This window comes from Eschrichtius robustus, chromosome 7 (assembly GCF_028021215.1).
Source record: "Eschrichtius robustus isolate mEscRob2 chromosome 7, mEscRob2.pri, whole genome shotgun sequence".
NCBI classification, from domain to species: Eukaryota; Metazoa; Chordata; class Mammalia; order Artiodactyla; family Eschrichtiidae; genus Eschrichtius; species Eschrichtius robustus.
The window spans coordinates 125,878,646-125,899,556 of record NC_090830.1 but is presented as its reverse complement, the minus strand read 5'-3'; the positions used below and the strand labels follow the sequence as shown (position 1 = coordinate 125,899,556).

The 20,911-nt window shown below is 48.4% G+C and overlaps 1 protein-coding gene across 1 annotated transcript in view; it reads right to left on the bottom strand.

Moving 5' to 3' along the window:
* Window positions 1–20,257, bottom strand: part of SLC18A2 (solute carrier family 18 member A2) — a 33,888-nt gene extending 13,631 nt beyond the window's left edge. Inside the window, exons 1-9 of the mRNA XM_068549065.1 lie at window positions 20,137–20,257; window positions 18,385–18,736; window positions 10,570–10,628; window positions 10,205–10,288; window positions 9,799–9,891; window positions 9,002–9,091; window positions 8,855–8,898; window positions 8,724–8,784; window positions 6,093–6,188 (exon numbers count right to left, since the gene is read on the bottom strand). Coding sequence (XP_068405166.1) covers window positions 6,093–6,188; window positions 8,724–8,784; window positions 8,855–8,898; window positions 9,002–9,091; window positions 9,799–9,891; window positions 10,205–10,288; window positions 10,570–10,628; window positions 18,385–18,736; window positions 20,137–20,257 — 1,000 coding nt within the window. The remainder of the gene's footprint in view (window positions 1–6,092; window positions 6,189–8,723; window positions 8,785–8,854; window positions 8,899–9,001; window positions 9,092–9,798; window positions 9,892–10,204; window positions 10,289–10,569; window positions 10,629–18,384; window positions 18,737–20,136) is intronic.
* Between the last annotated feature and the right edge of the window lie 654 nt (window positions 20,258–20,911).

Below are 20,911 nucleotides of genomic sequence, written 5' to 3'. Positions count from 1 at the left end.
CAGAAGAAAAAGTCTGTTTCCACCCTTGTCTGGGGCCTGCTCCTCAGAGCCTGTGCTTCCCTTTTGGGGTCATAGCCCTCACCATGAACATCAACTTTTTGATTCCCTAAGCCTCAGGGTGTCAGGGAGAGGTCATCTGACCCAGGACTTGAGGTAAAGAGATGCCATGATGATTCTCTCTCCACCAACCCAAACCCAGGGCCACACCCAAGTGGCAGCACAAGGAGTTTGAGGGATGGGCTTGCAAGGGAGCCCCCTGGAGTAGGGATGGGCTGCGTCTTTACCTCCCCCAAAATGATGGCCCAAAACACTGCGTTCAACAAGAACAATCATGCATCCCCTACGCAGCTCATAAGATTGTTTTGCTTTGACTTCAAATCTTACAGTCTTTCTCCAGAAACAATCAGAGAAGCAAAAGGTAGAACGGCTTCCATTTCCACACTGGGCTGGAGAGAGCTCACACAGGGAGGGGCTGAGCTGCCCGGGCCTCCGGGGAAGTCCTGTGCCACCTCCTAGAGCTGGGTCCTCGCCTCGGGGACAGGCCCACCCAGGGGCCTTCTCACCCAGGCTCGGAGGGGCCTGAGGGGCTCGGGAGAGGGGGCCGCGAGGTGGCAAGGCCCACCTAAGAGGAGAGCTTCCCCTCACTGGAGATGACACTGCAAACGGGAACAGAAATCTGATTCTCTTGAGGAAACCCAAGTCTAGCTCTGAGACAAAGAAGGAGCCATCTCACTGGTGGAAAGGTACAGGGTCGGGGGAACATCTGGCCGGGGTGATAAGCCCCACAAAAGGACCTCCTGATGAAATCTAGGCAGCCTGCGGCCTGCTATCTAACCCGGATGGCCTGGGTCCCTGACTGACGTGAAAGACTTTCTACAGAAAGCCTCGGGCTGTGTCTGGAGAAGAATAGGGCAAAGCAGCTGAAGAGCCCTGCACGTGGCCAGGACGCATTCAATTAGGGTGATAAGTCAGTTAAGTGGAGAAAACAGAAACACCAGGAAAGCATCTCTGCCCAGGAGCACGTGCAAAGCCAACATGGGCACTCCACTCACAGCCACGCGCCACCGACACAGGGAGCCTCCTGTGGAGACCTGAAGGCGCTGATCAGCACAGGCCCAGCGGGAAAGAGCCCGAGACAAACAGCTCCCAGGGTGTCATCCGCCGGTACCAGCACCGAGACACGAAGAATGTCTCCTCATCTTTTGCAAAGCTGCTATTCGCTAACTCGAGGACAGAAAACGTCCACCCCTCCTGCAAAGTGGTGAGCTCTCCTTAGAACCTTTGAGAGCCTTTGGGTTTCCTCTGTTCTCTCCATGGCCAGGAAGTCCAGAGCGAAATTCCTGCTAAGAACTAGCCTTAGTTTACCTCCCAGAATCTTTCCTCCTTCACTGAATGATTCGTTGTTGGGGGCCCGGTTTGGTTTGGTTTTGCAGCATAATCCACAAACCATACAATTCACCGTTTTAAAGTGCACGGTTCACTGGTTTTTAGTATATTCACAGGGCTGTGCAACCATCACCATGATTTAACTCCAGAACGCTTTCATCACCCCAGAAAGAAACCTCACACCCTTTAGCAGTCCTTCCACATCTGGCCCGACCTCCAACCATTTGGGGCTTTTTAATGAAGGATTTTTGGGGTTTTTTTAATGAACGAACACAAATTCAATGCAGAACCCAAAAGGACTAGTGCCCAGGCCAGGCCAATTGGAGTGAGGCCGGAAGATCAGGTACCAGCCCAAACCAGGAGGCAGCATCTGCCAGGACGCCTCTGCAAAGGGAATGCAAGTTCACCTGAGGAAGGCTGGGGGCACTAACAAGTGGGCTTATTCAGAACTGAGAGTCTCCATCTGAAGATGTCAGTGTGTAAGGTGAAAGAACTATGAAAAGAAGATAAACCTCTAGGAAGGACAATTGTTAAATTCTTAAAGAAATGTGTGTGTGCAGGGACTAGCCTTCCAGATACTAAGCAATATTCTCAAGCTAATTAAACAGGAGGGTATTGACACAGGAATACAAGCAGACAAATGGAACACAAGAGAGAAATCCAGAAACAGACCCAAGAACACACGGTCATTTCCAGCATGACAAACGTGGGAAATACCAGATGGACTCCTAGGGTTCCTGGCTGTAGGGCTGGCGAGCCATAAAGAAAACAGTAACACCAGATCCCTATCACACACCTTATAGCAAAATGAATTCCGTGTAAATCCAAGAGTTTAATGGAAAAAATAAATCACAAATTTACTGGAGGAAAACATAGTGAAAAAATAATCTTGGCAAGGGAAAGGCCTTCCTGAGCCTGACTTGAAATGACAATGATGTAAAGGGGAAGCTTGCTAAATCTGACTCAGAGCATTTTAAATGTTCCGAGTGGTAAAAAATTTTTTTAATTTAAAATAAAATAAAATCCCACCTATCAAGTCAAAAGACACACAACAAAGGGCACTATTTGCAAAACATCTGATAAAGGATTAATATCTTAACATACAAAGAACACTTAAAATCAATTTTTAAAAAAGGACAGAGCCCAATAGAAAAAATGGGTAAAGGATATTAATAAGAAGTTCACAGTAAAGGGAATAGATATGGATAATAAACATATGAAAAGGTGCTCAATTTCACTCACAAAGAATTTGTAAAAATAAATCAAAATGAGACCCCCTTTCTCACACACTCGATTGGAAAAGATTGATAATACCCGTGTTAGTGCAATGCTACCAAATATCAAAATGCCAGTTTAAGTTTAGGAATTTGCCCTACAGATATATGTACTTCCAAACATGAGCAGGAATACGTGGAAAGGATACTTCACTGCAGTATGGTTTCTGATGGCAAAACTGGAATGAACCTAGATGTCCAGCAATAAGGACGGGTTGAAAATGTATGGTATAACCTTAACACAGAATAAAAGGCAATCAGAGCGGAAGGAATGATGGGTCTCCAGTTAAACAGGGCAGACTGAAGCTACGAGTTTTTCTCTATTCCCACTCGAAATTCCATTTAAATTTTAGTAAAGGAATAAAAGAAAACTATAGACCCTCCCCCTCTCTGCCCAAGGAGAGGCAAAATGAAAGGGGAAAAAGCAACAAGAGGGAGGAGCAAGGAGAGGGAGAGCAGAGATGGACACAGCAGAGGGCACTGGAAACTTCCACCTGCTCACGGAGCGGGCAGAAGCAGCAAGACCTTTGTGCCTCAGAACCCAGAAAATTAAGGAACTGAAGGCTCCAGGTACTGTGAACATAAGGCTGAGGGCGGAGGCTGTCAACCAGAAAGAAAGCGGTTGGACCCCCCAGCCCTCAGTGGTTCACCTAGCAGGAGAGGGTTTCTTTAGAGAAACTGAACTGAAAAGGTTCAGGGACCCCAGGCAGCATGGAGACCAGGGATGTCACAAGAGGCTGAAATGGGAGGTGAAGAGAAGTCTTCCTACTGAATGGTAAAGGGTATCATTTCAACATCCCTCCACCACCCCACACATACACAAAACCACTTAGGGTAAATGTGAAAGAGCTCTTCAAAAGTGTGATACGATGACACCAATTGTAAAAGTTCAATAGAGTTTAGAGGAGGAGGATGAAGAAATCAATGGATATAAGGGAAGGCAAAATAAGAAATTAAAAGTATAAAACATAGAGGTCCCAACATCCAACCAACCTGAGTACCAGAAAAGAGAAGAAAGAAAATGGAAGAGGGGGGAGGGATTAAAGAAATAATACAAAAAGATTTCCCAGAACTGAAAGAAGGGATTTCCCAAATGAAGAGGCTGACCAAGCAAGTGCCCAGCACAGTGGAGGAAAGGACTCCCTGCAAATCAGCATCGTGGATGCTCATCACCTAGAGAGGAAGAGAAGATCCTTCGAGCTCCTACAGAAGATGGGGAATGAGGACACTGGCCTCCTCAACAGCAACCCTGCATATGCCAGAAGGCAACAGCAACCCTGGCCTCAAGACTCAGAAGGAAAAGGATTTCCAACCAAGAATTATATACCCAAACAGACTAAGTCCACCAAACTCAGGATGAAGTTGAGGTAAGGATAAAGATGCTGCTGATAAGCAGGATCCCAGAGAACTTTACCTGCTGTGCACCCCCCTCAGGAAGCTGCTGGAGGACGGGTTCCAGCATAATGAGAAAGTAAACCAAAAGAGAGGAATACAGGAGAGGAGGATACAGGAAACAGAAGAGAGGCAAAGAAGATGCCCAGATATTAGAAGAGGAAAATCTCTGGATGGCCTAGGGAACAACTCTAGACTGGAGCAGGAAGTCAGAGTCATGTGGGACAGATGTCCACAGACAAGCAAAAACACAGAAAGGTTAGGTCTGTGGATGTACTTGTCCATATTTAGACGGTCTTTCATCTCTGCAAAAGAGTTTGAGGGATATATTCATAAATGCTACACAGAAAACTAAGAAAATAGAAAGACACCACAATTACTAACTCCAGGAAAAACAAGAAGTTCGTAAAAAAGAAAGGAAATAATCACAGAACCCTACAGAGCTTGTCTTTGAATAATATTTACATATTCACAATAATGGCAATACTGAATGCCAATCTAACCAAAACCTGTAATACAATTGTTTTAGGAGAACAGAAGGTGAGAAAACATGTGAGTTGGTTGGTTGATATTTTCAGGTAAAGCAATAATGGCATTAAATCCTCATCTACTGTATTAGGAAGCTGGTGGACAATGTCAGAAATTGGAAAATCAAAAAATAGGAGTGTACACATTATTTAGAGACATAAAGGAAATTAGCAGAAGAAACAACTAAAAGAGCTGAAGGTGATCAAATCTGAGGAAGAGATTTGGAGATGAGGAGGCATGGGGCAAAGACTGCTGTTTTTTCATTATGATTTTTATAACATATTTAACTTAAAAATTGTGTACATGTGTAACTTTGAAAAAAATTAAAATTTAATTAATTATGAAAAGTAAATCTACCCATTCTGACACAGAAACAGAAAAACAAGAGGTCACACAGTGTGTAAATGGCAAGATTCCACATGGGTTGGGTTTTCAGGCATTTCACAAAGATGGTGATCAATGCAGAACAATCGAGGAAAAGACACACAGAACTATTAACAATGAATGTCACAGAGGACTGGGCTGGGAGAGGGGGAAAGACAAATATGAGATTTTTACAATTTTTACTTCCTCAGTCCCTGTACTTTGATTTTTTAACAATAAGCATGAATTACTTTCTAAATAAAAAATACTTTCAAAAATTCATCCTCTTAAAAACAAAGTTTGTAATGGATAAAGAAGATGTGGTACATATACACAATGGAATACTACTCAGCCATTAAAAGGAATGAAATAATGCCATTTGCAGCAACACAGATGGACCTAGAGATTATCACACTAAGTGAAGTAAGTCAGACAGAGAAAAACAAATAGCATATGATACCACTTATATGTAGACTCTAAAATATGACACAAATGAACTTATTTAGGAAACAGACTCACACCCATAGAAGATAAACTTATGATTACCAAACAGGGAAGGTGGGGGGAGGGATAAATTAGGAGTTTGGGATTAGCAGTTACAAACTACGATATATAAAATAGATAAACAACAAGGTCCTACTGTATAGCACAGGGAACTATATTCAATATCCTATAATAAACCATAATGGAAAAGAATATGAAAAAGAATACATATATGTATGTATAACTGAATCACTTTGCTGTACACCAGAAACTAACACAACACTGTAAATCAACTATACTTCAATTAAAAAAAAATAAAACTATGTTTGTTGTTCTCTTTCCCATAAATTTTATTACTGTCCACATATATTTAATATAACTTGTCCAGTTCAGAAGTGTGAGGAAATGCTGAATGTATTTTTCATCTCTCATTTCTGCCCAGGTCTGATGCCTTGTTATTAATTATGCCCCTATCAGGGATGATACAAAAACTGGAGCCAAAACAAACCCCAAAGCTCATTGCTAACCTAAGCACTGACCCCATTAAGTGACAAACAGAAACAATCACTTTACCATCCTGCTACCGGCAGCTCAGCAGGACTACAGTAATGAGACCCAACCTGGGGACAAAAATTCTAGAACCAGAAACTCGCGGCCCAGTCTTACCCAGCTGCCACTTGTGGGAACACATGGTCTCCATCATCCAGATGGGCAGGGCTGGCTCCAGCATGGCAATCCCCATGTTTGCAAAGCAGATGGACCCTTAAAGGGACGAAGAAGGTTAGTGTCCTAATGTTTTGGGTCTCAAGTGCCCCCTACCATTTCCAAACACAATTAAATCCCATGTGCCCACAGCCAGAACAATCAGCTCAGATACCCAGAACGTCTACTTTTGTAAGAAAAAGACAAATAACAGGTCAAAGGGATAGTGGGGAGTGTTGCTTTTTAAATTATTATTATTACTTAAAACAACTAGAATCCCAGAGTCATAAAGTGTGGAAGCGGAGGGAGGCTTAGTGATCACTAGGTTTAACCTTCCCAATTTATTAATGAAGAAATGGAGCTCCAATTTATTAATGAAGTAACTTGCTTGAGGCTACTCAGCAGCTCAGGCTGACCATACACAGACTCAGGCAACCTGAGGCTCCTACACCTATGTTTCACTGTATAACAAACACAGATATTTCTAATGATGCCCTTGGTTGCCCAAAATTCAAGTGCATTCAGTGCAAATATACTGTTGAGGGATTTTTTTTAAATCAGCTATACCTATAGGGTATCCATGCAAATATCCATTATCACTGTGTTAACCAGAACCCTTTGTAAATATAGAACCACCTGGAAAAAAACACACATTGCTGTCCCCATTGTTCTGACAGCTTCCTGTGCTGTGTGCCATGGAACCTCTAATTTGCTAGACTCCTCATTCAAAGAACATTGTGCGATCATAATTAAGGTGTTTACATACGATGAAAGATTTTTTTCATTCTTTGTAGCATTTAAAGACAGAACATAAAAATGATGCTGAAATGGCTGGACTCCCCTCGCCCACCTATTCCATGTTTTCTTAAATTCTGTATTTGTCTATTTGACGTTAATTACAGGGCCAAACTAACAACCAGAGTTGTTCACGTCTCCCCTGTGATCCGGAACCCATACTCTGAGTCCCTGCTTTATCTAACTCTCACCCACCTCACCAGTATCTCCTGCCCTAAATCCACCCAGGCAACTGGGGAGAGCACCCAGACTGGAATTATTTAAACTAGCCAATCCTAAACTGCTTACCCTCCCCTACCTTTCCCATGGAAACTCCACTTTCTCATGGAAACGCCTAGGTTCTGGCCTGGGTCTTCCCCTTGCCCCTTTCTGCCTCCTGACCAAACCTGGTGCCTCCCCATGTGGCCCTGAGCGACGTGGCATGCCCCCTTTTCTCCAGAAACATAACTAATAAAATCATCCTTTGGTGGTATTAATCTCTCCATGTCATCTCGTCACTCAGTTGCCTCTGTAAACTAAACCCCAGCGGTACAAACGAGATACCGCCTGCCCCCAGCTCCACCCCACACCCCACCATCCAGGCTGCCCGGACCTGCCGATGGCCTGACACTGAGTGCCAGCTCGATTTCTATATTACCTCCAAGGGTGGGTAGGGGTGAGACAGTGAGGGCCCAGGCAGCACGGCCTGCCCACACGTGTGCCCCAAGGTGCAGGGACTCGCATCTCTGGGCCCCCATCTCTCACCACACATGTCCTCACCCCCCAGCTCGGACAGCCAGGGCTCCAGGGGAATCTCAGCTCTGGAATGTTCCCTGTGTCTTGCTGGGGGCACAGCGAGGTCCCCCTGCATGAGGAGGTCACCACACCAGGCTTATAACCCTTTGGTCAACAGGCATGACAGACAAGGTCTAGACCAAGGCCTCTTATGCGTTGCCGGGACCAAACCCAGCAGTACACACCTTAACAAAAGCAGCCTGGGGTTCTGAAAGCGGCTGAATCTGAATGTCCTCAGGCGGGGCGTGCCTCACTTCACCCAGCCTCCCCCCAGCCCTAGTGTCTGTGACTGCCGCTTAGACACACCTACCCCTACCTGGAGGGGACCCTGACCGGGCCTGAGGCCACCCTGCATGGAGGCCTTCTCCGGCCTGATGCCGAGGGCCACTGCTGACCACTGTGTCCAGGCCCAGGCCGCGTAAGGCTAGTCCCTCACGAGGCAGCTCCAGGCCTGTGTCCCTGGGGTTGTCTTGGGAGGTCAGCTGCTTGGATGGATGCAGCCCATTATCCTCCCCAAGAGCCACAGAACCCCAGGGCGTCCTTTGAGCCCATCTCGGCCAAGAACCCAAAGGTGTCCGCCGCTGCGCAGGATGCCCTCTGCAGAAAGAGAGGCACCCCTTGGCCCTCTGGGGCCCTGCTGTCAGTCTCTATTCACAGATGCCAAGGTGAATCAGAGCACCCACCTAAGGCACCGGCAGGGAGGCCATGGACCCATTCCAGAAGTTCAAGGCCAAACGACGACAGCCTCTGACACAAACACAGTGAGCAAGTTTGGCCCAAAACAATCCTCTGCGGAAGGCGTCTCTGTGACTCAGCCATCTTTGCCCCAGATGAAAAACAACAAAGGAGCTTGGCTGCGTCAGAAATTAATGACAGAAGAAAACCATTTCTTCTGACGTGTAACCTCTTTGTGCCTTTTATGTTTTTCTGCAGCCCAACGTTTCCAGCAGCAAAATGAACGCCGGTCCTCACCACCCACCCCCACCGCCTGGCTGGGAAGAACCAGGGGTGCTGGGGGAGCCCCACCTGCGGCGATGAGGATGTACGGGTCCTTCAGCAGGGTGGTTAGCGGCGTCCCCTTCTGGCTCTGTCAGGGAAAACAGGGGTTAGAAGAGGCCACGCGGCCACCGCAGCACCCACCTTGCCCTGCTGCTCACCTCCGGCTGCACCCGGGACGGCTGGAGCACGAACAGCTGAATGGCTACAGGAGAAAAAAAGAAGAGGTGTGGCTCCAAGCACCTGCCCCCAGGGACGCCAAGCTCAGGGCCCCCGAGGTCACGGCCAAGGGGTCCACGGGGACTCACCTCCATCCAAGAGCACCAGGGCAGCCAGCACCAGGAACGGAGCTGTCTTCCCCACAAACTCGTACAGCACACTCCCAAAGGGGGGGCCCACTGCAAGGAAGAGAGAGAAGGGCCAGTGCCGGGCCCGGGACTGATGACCACCCCCTGGTCTAGAACCATCTTGCGTTTCTTGCGTTTCTCCCTCTACTTTGTTCCAAACACTGTGTGGGGTGGCCACCCTACATTCTGTTCAGGACTGTTAAGTTGCCCTGGCAACTTCCTCCAAGTGGTTTCACACCTGAGACATGGAATCACTCCCAAAGTAAAGGTCAGAGGAAGTAAGACCCAGGCAACAGAAGTGCACAGGAAAATGGCCCAGTGAAGACTTCACAGTCATTACACAGCAGCACAGACAGGGACAGTGGGCTCCCAGATGAAGGCCAGGAGTGTAACAGAAAAGGGAGAGGACCTGGATCTCTCAGGGAAGGTGTTTGCATCTGGTCTGGGAGCTCAGCCAGGGCAGGTGGAGGAGGCAGGCTCAGAAAGTGGGACGGTCCTCAGGTGGGATGGTAACTCAGAGAATGTTCAAGAGGAGGGGCCTTGGCAGGCCATCCTGTTCAAGACTTGGGTTTACATCTGGGCCCGGGAGAGAGGTCTGGGGAGTCCAGGTCCTCCCAGGTCAGGACTCTTCCCACCATTTTTCAAAGTCTCCGTGAAATTAGGGGAGAAACAGAGGACAGTAGTGTGAAAGGGGGCTCACTTTCCAATACCAGATGGGCCCCTCCCCCCAGGTGGCCCCCACAGTGGCCCTCACCCACCTAAGACCCCCATGGCCAGGCCTCCCAGGGCAATCCCCATGGCATTGCCTCTCTCCTCGTCATCTGTGTACACGCTGGCCAGCATGCCCATCCCTAAACAGGAGAAGAAACAGTGACAGCCAAGCTCTGGGAGCAACAGAATAACCAGCACGACTCGCCCTCCCCCACCCCCAGCCCAGACTGTGGTCTTCCCACACCTGCCAGACCAACAGAACATAAGGCCAAGCAGCATCCAACAAGGAGGTGGTACCTTCTCTGAGAACCAACCACCAATCACCACCACCAATACCTAGATTCCCTGAATTATTCCAACTCATTCTGCAAAGGGCTGCCAGCCTGGGCAATGCCGGTGGCCCCTCCAACAGATGGAAGCCCGGGGCACTGACTTAGGCATTTCCACACCTACCAGCTACAGAAGAGCAGGAGGAGCCAATGCCCTGCAGGGACCTGGCGATCAGCAGGAAGACGTAACTGTGGGAGAAGGCGAACACTGCGGAAAGAGGGGCCAGGCCACAGTCGTTGTAGACCCACTGGTGCTGTGACCCAATCAGCTCAAACAGGGACCTCCCTTAACCCGATGGGGTATTTCCATGTTAACCACATTGTGCTTTTGCTCCCTGAAGACCTCTCCTATCAACTTCTTTCTGCAGTTGTTGCCAAAACACCCCCCCACCCCCACCCCCACCCCTGGCCGTGTTCTCAATTCCCAGCTGGTGGTGGTCAGAGCCCACCCAGTGACCCACACTCAGAAGGCAAACATCAGACACTTACTAACTGTTGAGACAAACATGATGCAGAATCCCGTGAACATCGGGATTGGATAGCCGATTCTGCAAAAACAAAACCACAATGAAAACCTGGTGACTGCTTTGTATTTTTATAAGCCTTTATATTGAGTCTCTCCTGCTTACCCTTTGGGATCAGGTGGATAAGTGTTTGGTCAACTTTTCTAAAAATTCATAGAGTTGGTGCTTCCTATATGACCTTTTTGTGTTTGACTATCTTGGAGCGTGAATGCATTTACAGATTGCCACTCTGAAATTTCTCTGGAATAAATGTTAATAAAATATTGGCAAGTAACCCAGAACACGTTCAAATACACAGCCCCTGTTTCTATCATTTTGTAAAAATTTCTTTAATTATAGTCTTTGCTAGAGCTTCCCCAAAGGGACAGCTGCAATCAAATGACTCTAGTAAAAGGTCATCAAGTGATTCAACAGGCAGCAGATGCAATGGCACTACATCTAAGAGGCATTAGGAAGCAAAGAAATTTTCAGATCTGTCTTCACGTTGACCCAGATGAAGCCAGCTGAGAAAGACAGACCTTGTTTTCTGTGCAAAAATTCAACATCCTATTTGCTCTGTAAGACCATTGTCTGTACAGGGCTCTGCCACCAGGCGGATGGGGAGGTGGGGAGACCTTGGCCTCCTGGCATCACATCCCTGCCTGGACACATGGCCCTGCCACTTATCCCAGGCAAATCTCCCCTCAGCCCCACAGAAAGACCACCACCCACCTCCCAGAGCTGGAGTGGGTATGACATGAGATATGGATGTTAAACTGCTACCAGGGCAACCGGAACAGAAAAAGTGCCTCAGAAATTTTGTTTCCTCCCTCATTCTCTTCCTTTTTTCCTGTTTCTGCAGATTAAGCAAGCAGGTTGGTCCCTGCCATATGGACAGGGCATGAGAGTGAAGGCAGCTTCTTTCCCTCCCACCACCTGGCCTGAGAGGGGCCAGCACTGGCTGAGCTACTGCCCTAAAGGAGATCTGTGTCAGCCCAGAACAGCCCTGAGCATCTCCAGGCCTCATCTCCCTCCAGCCCTGGACCCTCCAGATCCTGGAGAGAAACCAAATGAGGAACAGGAACCCCGAGTCCCAGTCACACAGCCTGGGAGGGCTCTTCTATTCCAGGCTTGAACAAAAAAATCATCACACAATACTTTCACCTTAAGGTTACACTCCATTCTCCAAGCACTTACACACGAGCTCAATGACTTGATAAGGGCAGACGACCACCTCCCCATTTTACAGATGAGGAAACTGAGGTACAAAAAATGACTTGTCTAATGTCCTAGGGCTAATTTCACTCAGGGCCATTCAATCCAGTCCAGGACTTTTCCTTGCAAACTTTACTACCTCCTCAGGTATATGCCAAAAGGCATACGTGGCTTTAAATAGAACCCTTCTAAAAGTTCTGGTCACACTTACAAATTTTTTTAACTGCTTCATGTGCATCCAGAAACCAAACAGCATCACAAAATCATAGCATTCTCAGGCAGTCGCCCTCCCACAAACCCAGGCAAAGATTCCTCTACTGTGACCTGAAATGAGCTTGTAATTCACAAAGCAGGGCTTGAAGCCAATCCTGTGAACTAGGAAAGATACCAGAGTTCTGAACTGCAGTTCAGATGCCATCAAATGACAGCTTCTCCTGTCTCAACTAACACCGAGCTGACTGCTCTGTGCTCTTACTCATGTAGGAAAAGAAAGCCGTTCACAACAGCAGGTCCAACATGGCACTGCTGGATACTCTTGAAGGAAACCTCCAGGAAACTCAGAGAACTCACAGGCAGTTTATTTTCTCAGCAACTATTGCACGTCTGGGGGAAGAATGGACATACGACTGCCCCGGAATAAACACAGGCTTCTCATCCCTTTCAACATCCTACTTGGAAAACCATACATATGTCAAAGCTATTGGAATACCGGCAATATTATGTCCAGTCTACAGCCCAGCCACCGGCCAAGGTCACCTGGCAGGACACAGCTGAGGTGGGCTCCTTCCCAGGAGGCTCCAGCACTCGCGGAGACTATGAGGGTCACCTGTGATTCTCACCACAATTCCATGAGGCAGCTGGCTTCATCCCTACTTTCAGATGGCCACATTGAGGCTTGGGGAGCTGCCCCAGATTCAGGGCAAGGGGCATGTCTCGTGTGTCTAAGGTGTGGCAGGTCCTGCTAGCATACACTTTGGTGGGGACACCAGTCACAGGAGCAGAGGTTCACACGGGTTGAGCGGAACCCAGGGTCCACAGTATCTTTTAAAACCAGGTGGCTCCGTATCCACAGGGCTGTGTGCTCAGGGAAGATCCTTTTCACCAAGGCCAGGTGCTGTGTTTCCTTTAAAAATGCTGTAGCTGCTGTTTTGCTTTTTAATTCCTTTGGGATTTTAATAAAGCACGAATGGAATAACCAAACGGCAAAGCTAGGAGGAAATTCAAAGGCTGGCCAGTCCAAACCCCCAACATGCATGAGAAAGCCAAGGTTCAGAGGTGGAGCGAGCCAATCGCTTCTGATGCCACTGGGCTCCCGCTGCTTCCTTCTTGTTACCAGACACATGCGCCCTATGCTTTCAACATCAGCCAAGCCGCTGGCAGGGCTGCCCAGTGGAAAGTGCTGGGCAGCGTCCTTCCCTGGAGCTCAGCCCCATGGCCAATGTGGCCCAAGGGGCAGCTCCTGGCTCTCCACCCTCAGACTCTCCTGGCCCCCTGAACACCGACCTCAGGAGACTTGCTCAAGGCCCCAGGGTCACTGAGTGATAGGCAGATCGCCACTGTCCTTTCTCCTTCCCCACAATGTCTCCTAAATGGACAGAACCTCAACTGACATTAGTCATAAATGTCTGATTCGGCCTCTTGTCCCAATTCAATGCCATCTCAATTAAAGTGCTACTAAGCAGAGCCACGTCTGATGTGGCAAACCTTTAACCAAATATCCCGTTATCACCGCCTCGTGAGTCATCCTGGCCCACAGTCATCTTCACAGAGCATCAGGGAGCAGTTAATCCAGTTGACTAAAAATAAAAATCATATATTTGAATCCTAGAAAAAAGTGCAAAGCAATAAAAGTTATATTCATTACATATCCTTACCCAGTCAGCAGAGAAACCCCACTATGTCTCTAAATTGTCACTGGCAATCAGTACTTATTCTCTAATGCTACTAATTAGTTTGTCTTTACCATAAAGATTAATGTAAGCTCTCTTCCCAGGCTTGCTAAGACCTGGGTTCCCTCTGCTGTTGTAAGTGACAAAAGCAAGGACACAGAGTAGGGGACAGGGAAGGGTACAAACTGTCACCAGATGAGACAAGAGGTGACATCTCCCATTTCAATTACCTCAACATACTCCCTGGAGCAGTAAATGGAAAGGTATTTTACATTTGCTAGGATATACTAGGAAGCTTGTGGTCAACCATTTCATAAATAAAACAAAATTCTTAGGTTCAGCCCCTGGGTCTGTCTTTTTCAGCTATCAGATGTGTGTGGGGAATTACGCGAGCCTTGGATTTCTTATTCTCCAGGGTGTTCACTGACGCACAGGTCACGTGAGGGCTTTGCTCCCATGAGAAGTACCCAATTCCACTGCCAGCTTCTTCTGATTTTGAAGCAAAGACGCTGTCACACCGTCTCCACCACCCTAATGACATCAAGGATGGGAAATCCCTTTCCAGAATAGCTGGTTTCCCTGTCCATGGAGGAGCTTTCTGAAAAGGTCACTGCTTATTCCTACAAAGCCCACTTCAGACCAACTGCCTGAAGCTAAAGGGAAAAAAAAAAACCCACAGTAGATTTTGTAGAGATTTCATGCCCTGCAGCTTTCTCCGTCTTTCAGATGTTAGCTAAGATTTGTGAGGAAAAATAACTGGCTTTCAAATATACTAGGTAACTATGGAAATAAATTAAGTCACTGATGCTGGCTTGATAAAAAGCAGGCCACTAACACAATGACAAGCTGAGGAGGGAACCATCCCCACCCCTGTCCCCGGAGTTAACCCTTTCCCAAGCTGCCGGGTTCGTTTGGAATATCCTGGGTCTAAAGATGCAACTACTATGTAAGCCTTACGTTAAGCAAGTGAAGACCATGATGCCTCGTTCTTAACCTGACTTACAGAAGAGAGAAATGTAAAGGTGGTTTTCACATTGTTTACCAGCCTGGAACATTCCTTTTATGTGTGTATGTCTAAAATCCACTTGCCGGGCCAAAAGACAACAGGTGTTGCTAGTATAAGTCCTTCTACCCCCTTTTACTCACAACTGCAATCACGAAATTAATAGTTAAACTGGAACTATAAAATAAGTCACACAAGCCTCAAAGATGGCAATTAGATCAAGCAAGGCACCCACAGGCTTTGGAAAGTGCGTTACTGGACATGTGATCACCACACTCGCCAAAATCAAAAGGTCCTTTGCTCCCTATCTGGTCACATATTATTCAGTAAAAATATAATTCCCAAAGAGTAAATGAAACAGGAATTGCTTGTATCATATTAACAGCCAAATGAGCATTTAAATGCTTCCCAAGAATTGTCATTTTTTATTCTCAGGGTTTGGCATGAGATCTTATCCAATATTTAAAACAGACAGGCAGCCTGCGTCCTGTGTCACCACAAAGCCACTCACTCAGCAGCATCGTGACCATGAATTATGGGGCCCCAGGTTGTAACATGGGGGTTCGGATTATGACCTGTGTGATGTTGGGTGTCTCATTTCAGAGTGAGTCCCACTTACGGCAAGAAGCTTTAGAAAGGAGCGGCTCCAACCAGCCTGTCTCTGTGGAGCTCCCCTCACATCTTTGGGGATGCAGGAGGCCTTTCTTTTCCCCACTATCAGAAGCACTGCAGAGACATTGGGAAGTTGGATCAGCTCACATCACGGGCTGGAAAAAGATATTTTTCTAGGGCCAGGGAGGTGAGGGAGGATCTATGTCCCAAAAATCAGGCTGATTTTTCCTAAACTCCCTCCCATTGAATAAAAATAGCACCCAACAACTTACTGTTTGGACCTTCCCTCATTCAGCCTGGCACAACAAGGGAGAGCCCAAGTAGATGCAAAAAAGACAGATTTTGACCTGCATTGTTTACATTACGTAGCCAAAGGTACAAACTGTGTAACAGTAAGCAGATGGAAAGAACGGGAGGGAAGGAAGGAAGCCATTGGCCAGACTCTGGACAAATGCTTTCTCCTCCTGAGTAGCAAACCCTTTTGCCTATAAAATACTAAGATGGACCCAAAAGCTTCTGCTAAAGTCTCCTCAAGATCTGATGCTTCACGTTTTAACTACTCTTTAACCAGAAACATATTAACCAAGTGTAAAATGCTATTGTAAACTCACTTCTTTACAACACTGAAAATGTGAGTCACACGTCTTGTTGGTAATTGCGGATGTGATTGGCACAAATTACATCAGAAGGCTATTTGCAATGGCTCACAAGGAAAGAGTCTGTAAAGGGAAATGTATTTATCACTTCTCTGAGCAGAGCCGTGGAGTGCCCAGAAATGCTGAAAGTCCCCAAATTCATATCTACTGGGCTTGGAAAATATTAGAAAAAAATTACTTATCATGATCATTTTGGAGGGACAACAGAGTGTGTTGTCCTACATCAATATTAAAACTTGTTTGCATTTCCACATGACAAGGCAGTGCTAGAAGATGAAGATTACTTTGAAATTTGCTGGAGAGCTGGGAGAAATCAGCTAGGGATTAAAATTTTGCCCTCAATAAGTTCCAAAGTGGATTACGCACCATACCAATAGACTAAATCTCACAGGTCACTAAAGGAAATTAGTTTTCTCTTGGCAGATAATTTTTTGGGAGCCCCAAACATGAGCCTTAGGTGGCTGCAATGTCAAAGCGTTTGGAGTATTTACTAGGGGAAAGGTCTCACTGGTTTTAAACAAGCTGCTGCCCGGTAGCATAAGCGAAGCATTAAAAACAAGAATGGGATTTTTTTGTAAGCTTTTCATTTGCCATTTACGTTTGGAAGATTGGAACACACATCATTTCAGCCGAGTTTCTAAGTATTACACTGTACAGCTAGTGACATTCACGTCCAAGTGACTGGCAAGGCGTTATTACAATAATGTCCTCAATTTTCCCATAGAGTATTTGAGCTGTTTGCTTTCTCAGAATACAAAACCCTGAGCTGTTTTCTGTAATTATACCAGATGCATTTTAAGAAGCGCTCTTAGGCTTGAGAAAAGAAAGAAAACCCTGTAACTAGGAAGGTCTGTTTGGTTTTCCTCCTGAAGAACAGAGGAACCGCCGAACGTCACCGCCATAATGGTGCCTCTTGGTGGGCTCCCAGTCAGCCCAGCGTCCTGCGTTAACTTGCTCGGCATTTTATGCAGCAGCCTGATAACACTACACAGCAAACTGCAGGCTGGATGTGGCCTGGGATGGTTAAAATGGATTCAGTGGCCCTACTCGGCGCAGAAAATCGAATCACAGAAGTTGAAAATGTGCTTCCATCGGACACACCATGAGTACGTTACCAGCAACCGGCGTGCCAGAGGACAGCTCGTGCGGAGGAGGGCGGGTCCCCTCTTTGAGCCCCTGCCAACGCCCCAGGCCTCCCACCCCCCCGAGTGGGCCCCGCTCTGAGAAGGGTTCCCTGCTTGGTTTAACGCTTGTTGTTGCCATCTTGAAATACTTAATAATATTTTAATAAAAGGCCCGGCCAGCCCTGCTCCACCTTTCCCAAGGCCAAAGCCTGGTAAATGTACAGGCCTCCCTGCTCCCAGCCTGCAGGGGGTGCTGGGCTGACCTGCTTAAAACTGTGCTCAGCTCCCTGACTCTGCAGCTTGGCTTCGGAACCTCTAGTGGGTCCCAAGTGCCCCCCAAACTAGCCCCACTCCTCTCTCATCTAGCATATGGGGCCACTTATAGCTCAGCCCCGCTGGGTCCCCCCAGCCCCGCCCTCCTCAGTTCACCCCGCCCCCTCTTTTATTCTCTTTTTTTCTCTAGTCCTTGTCTTGGTTCCTGCTACTAGGCCTGGTTCACAGGTAGGACTCTGGGCACTGCCGCATTTTTCACACTGCTGCCTTTGGGGTCACACTGTTATATAGCGGCCCCCCACCACCACTCACACTCTACCAGCTCCCACTCTTTGCAGCTGACACCTCCTCCCCTCCTCTGCAAGCCCCCTGTCCTGTACTTGGAGCCCCCATATATCAGGCAGAGCTGGCCCACCTCAGCTGTAGAAGAGCAAATACTTGCTGGATGGCCACCAGCAATGGAAATGTGAACAGTTATTCAAAGTAATGTGGGTCCCAAAAGACCCCAGAACATTGAGATTAATATAGAGCTAGTTTGGGCAGCTTGAATTATCCAGAAAAAAAAGCCTCTTCCCTTTGTGCACGTGGATGCAGCTTAGCAAGTGGCAGGGGAAGAACTGGTACACTGCCTAGGACCTCGGTGTCAGCGAGATGTTTCACATACGCAGCAGGACTACAGCTTATGTGCAACGTTCCCCACCTGGCCATCCCCACGAGCACTGACCACGCCAGCCCTGAAGGAAACCACCTCAGCTGTCTAATAGGAAGCTCATGACCAGAGGTGCAAGAGACGAGAAAGCCACATGGCACGTACAATCCCCCAAGGATGGCCACGGTGGCAATGAAAAGGAAGACCAAATGGGAAATCGTGATTGAGTAAGGACAGAAACATAAGGCGAAGGAGACTGGCTTTTTCCCCAGCTTTGGTTTTCCAGATTCTGATCAATGAATGAGAAGCAAAAATCCCAGGGGGAAGTGATCTGGAACAATATAAATATCACACTTTTTGACCAAAATGATATAACCCACCTGTTGGTCAACAGTCCTATGAACGGGTTGGTGAGGAGCTGGACGGTGGCTTTTGAGGCAAACAACAGGCCGACCTGCACGTTCTCATTCAGGAGGTCTTTGTCTCCACTGGGACAGTCGGAAGGGGCGGTGGACCTGTTAGTCACTGTGCGCTGCGTGGTGGCCTCATGCAGCAGCGCCCCCTGAAGGTGGCCAGTGCTATTGCCGGCAACCACGGTGGAGTTGTCATAATAGGAGAAGATGTTCTGGAAGCCGCCGACGGTGGAGGCTTTGAGCACTGGCTTGGCAGTCTGGATTTCTATAGCATCTTTCTCATGCTCGATGCTGTACAAGTAACTTGGGATGATGGGGACTGGGAACAAGAGCAGGAGAGTGGTGATTACACTGAAACCCTGCCCAGGACCAAAGCCAGCAAAACCGCGGTCTCGTCAAACGCTAAATGAGGCCCAGACAAGTAGCATGTCTGCCTCAGGAATGGGACCTCTGTGCCGACACTGAACAACTTCACGTTGCTCAGCTCTGTGAACAAAGCCCCAGAGGCTGTGAGAGCTCTCAGGGCCAGCTACTGTGCAGACCTGACCCGTGCCAGAGATCCCTGTTCTTTGTGGGCTTTCCCATTACAGGGCTCCTTCACAGGAATATTTTAGGAAAGCAAGATTCGGTCTGAAGTCTAGTCAGTGCTGACCTGGGGTCAACCAGTGCTTCTCAGAAAGAGGCTAGAAAGACCTTTAAGTGAATGAATCAAGGAAACAGAAAGCTAAATTTCATTAGGTGTCTTAGAAAAGAATAAACCTGCAGGAAGTAATAATTCGGAAATTCTGCAGCAGGCCCACTTCATCTTTCCATTACTTGAGTGGGAAGCTTCAATGTTTCATACAACCTGGAAGATTTGAGACTTTTTGAGACTTTTGTAGAGGAAAAGAAAAACTGATGTACTGGAAGCTTTGGGCATGTGCATCACAGAGCATTCAAGACAAAGGAGGCCTCGAGCCCTTGTTACTGAACTCAGATGAGCGCCCCCCGCCCCAGCTCTGATATTCCTGGAAGTGAAACCCTGACTGTGTGATGTTCTGAAAACCATCGAGAGAGAACTTTAAATGGAGAGAAGGGAAACAGCCCTTTAAAAAATCATTTTTTATTCATTAAAAATTGGGATTTTTTAAGGAAAAGCATGTCAAATCTGTTGCTGTTGATGGTGCTAATTAAGAGAACTGGATGTCAATTGTTTAGTTTTTCAAAAATCCATTACAGGAAAAAGATGAAAACCAGTGCTGTTAAAATTGCTCTTGATGTGGGTCCTGTAATGTCTCCATGTCAAGTCATTTGTGGAATCACTACCTTTAAATGTCCCTTCCTTTTATGGAGGGAGGGATTTTGACCTGTTCCTTGAGGTGATAGACCACATTATTGACCCACCTTTCCGGGTAGCGTAATAATTATTATAACATTATTTTGAATCCTGGGAATTGCTCCTCCTTAACAGATTTTTTTAATCGCGTTGAAAGTGACAAGGGGAAGCAGGAAATTATCAGGAGGAAACATAAGTTCTGGGTTTTATCTGCTGTCACATTTTTTGACCGGACCGCCAGGAAAACGAAGCCACAAACACGGCTACTAGCCTAGACGAGGCAGTCTTGGGGAATGTATTTTTGCAAAACGTGTTCTCCAACCTTCCCGAACCGCGCTCGGGTAAGCGGGGCGCCCTGCGAAGGGGTACCCGCGGAGGAGGGGGAACGCCCGGTCCGTACGTACCCACGACGGTGAGCAGCATGTTGTCCAGCAGCAGCGCGAGGAACACGATGAACAGGATGAGCTTCCGCGAGTGACGGCTCTCCTGCAGCCAGCGGAGCAGTGCCAGGTCGCTCAGGGCCATGGCTCCGGGGCTCGGCTCAGGGGCTCGGCTGCGGGCGCGGCGCGCGGTCGGTCAGGGGCTCTGCCGGGCTGGGGACTCCCCCAACCCCAGGGCCCAGACTTCGCCCGGCCCGGCCGCCGAAGGGGCGCTCGGGGAGCGGCGCGCACCGGGCGGCGCCGGATGGTCCCGGGCGTCCCACCCTCGGCTTACCTTCGGCGAGCGCGTTCTCACCGGCACCTGCGCTCCTTGTTAATAACGCCCGCGAGGGCCGTCTGGGCCCGATCCTGGGGGCCGCCCGGCTCTCCGCCGCCCCCGCGGGTCCCACTTCACCCGCTGCGCGCTCGGAAAGTGCCGCGGGACCCCTGCGCACCGTGCGTCCTGCGCCCCGGGTTTCCCGGGACGCCCTGGAGCCCCGCGCGCGGCGCCTCGGGGGGCTTCCCCTGCCCTCGGCCGGGCCTCGCTCTCCCCCGCGCCCCGGGCGGCTATCCGTCCCCAGCGCCGAGCCCCGCGGGCAGGGAGCGGGGTCGGCGTTACCTCGGGTGATCTGCGGCTGCCTGCCCCGGCCGCCGTGGGCTCCGTCCGTCCGGGCGGCTCCGGGTCGCAGTCTCCGCCCCAGCGCCCGGCGGCCGCCGCTCAGTTTACCGGGTCTGGCTCTGACGTCAGGGCCGGCGGGGG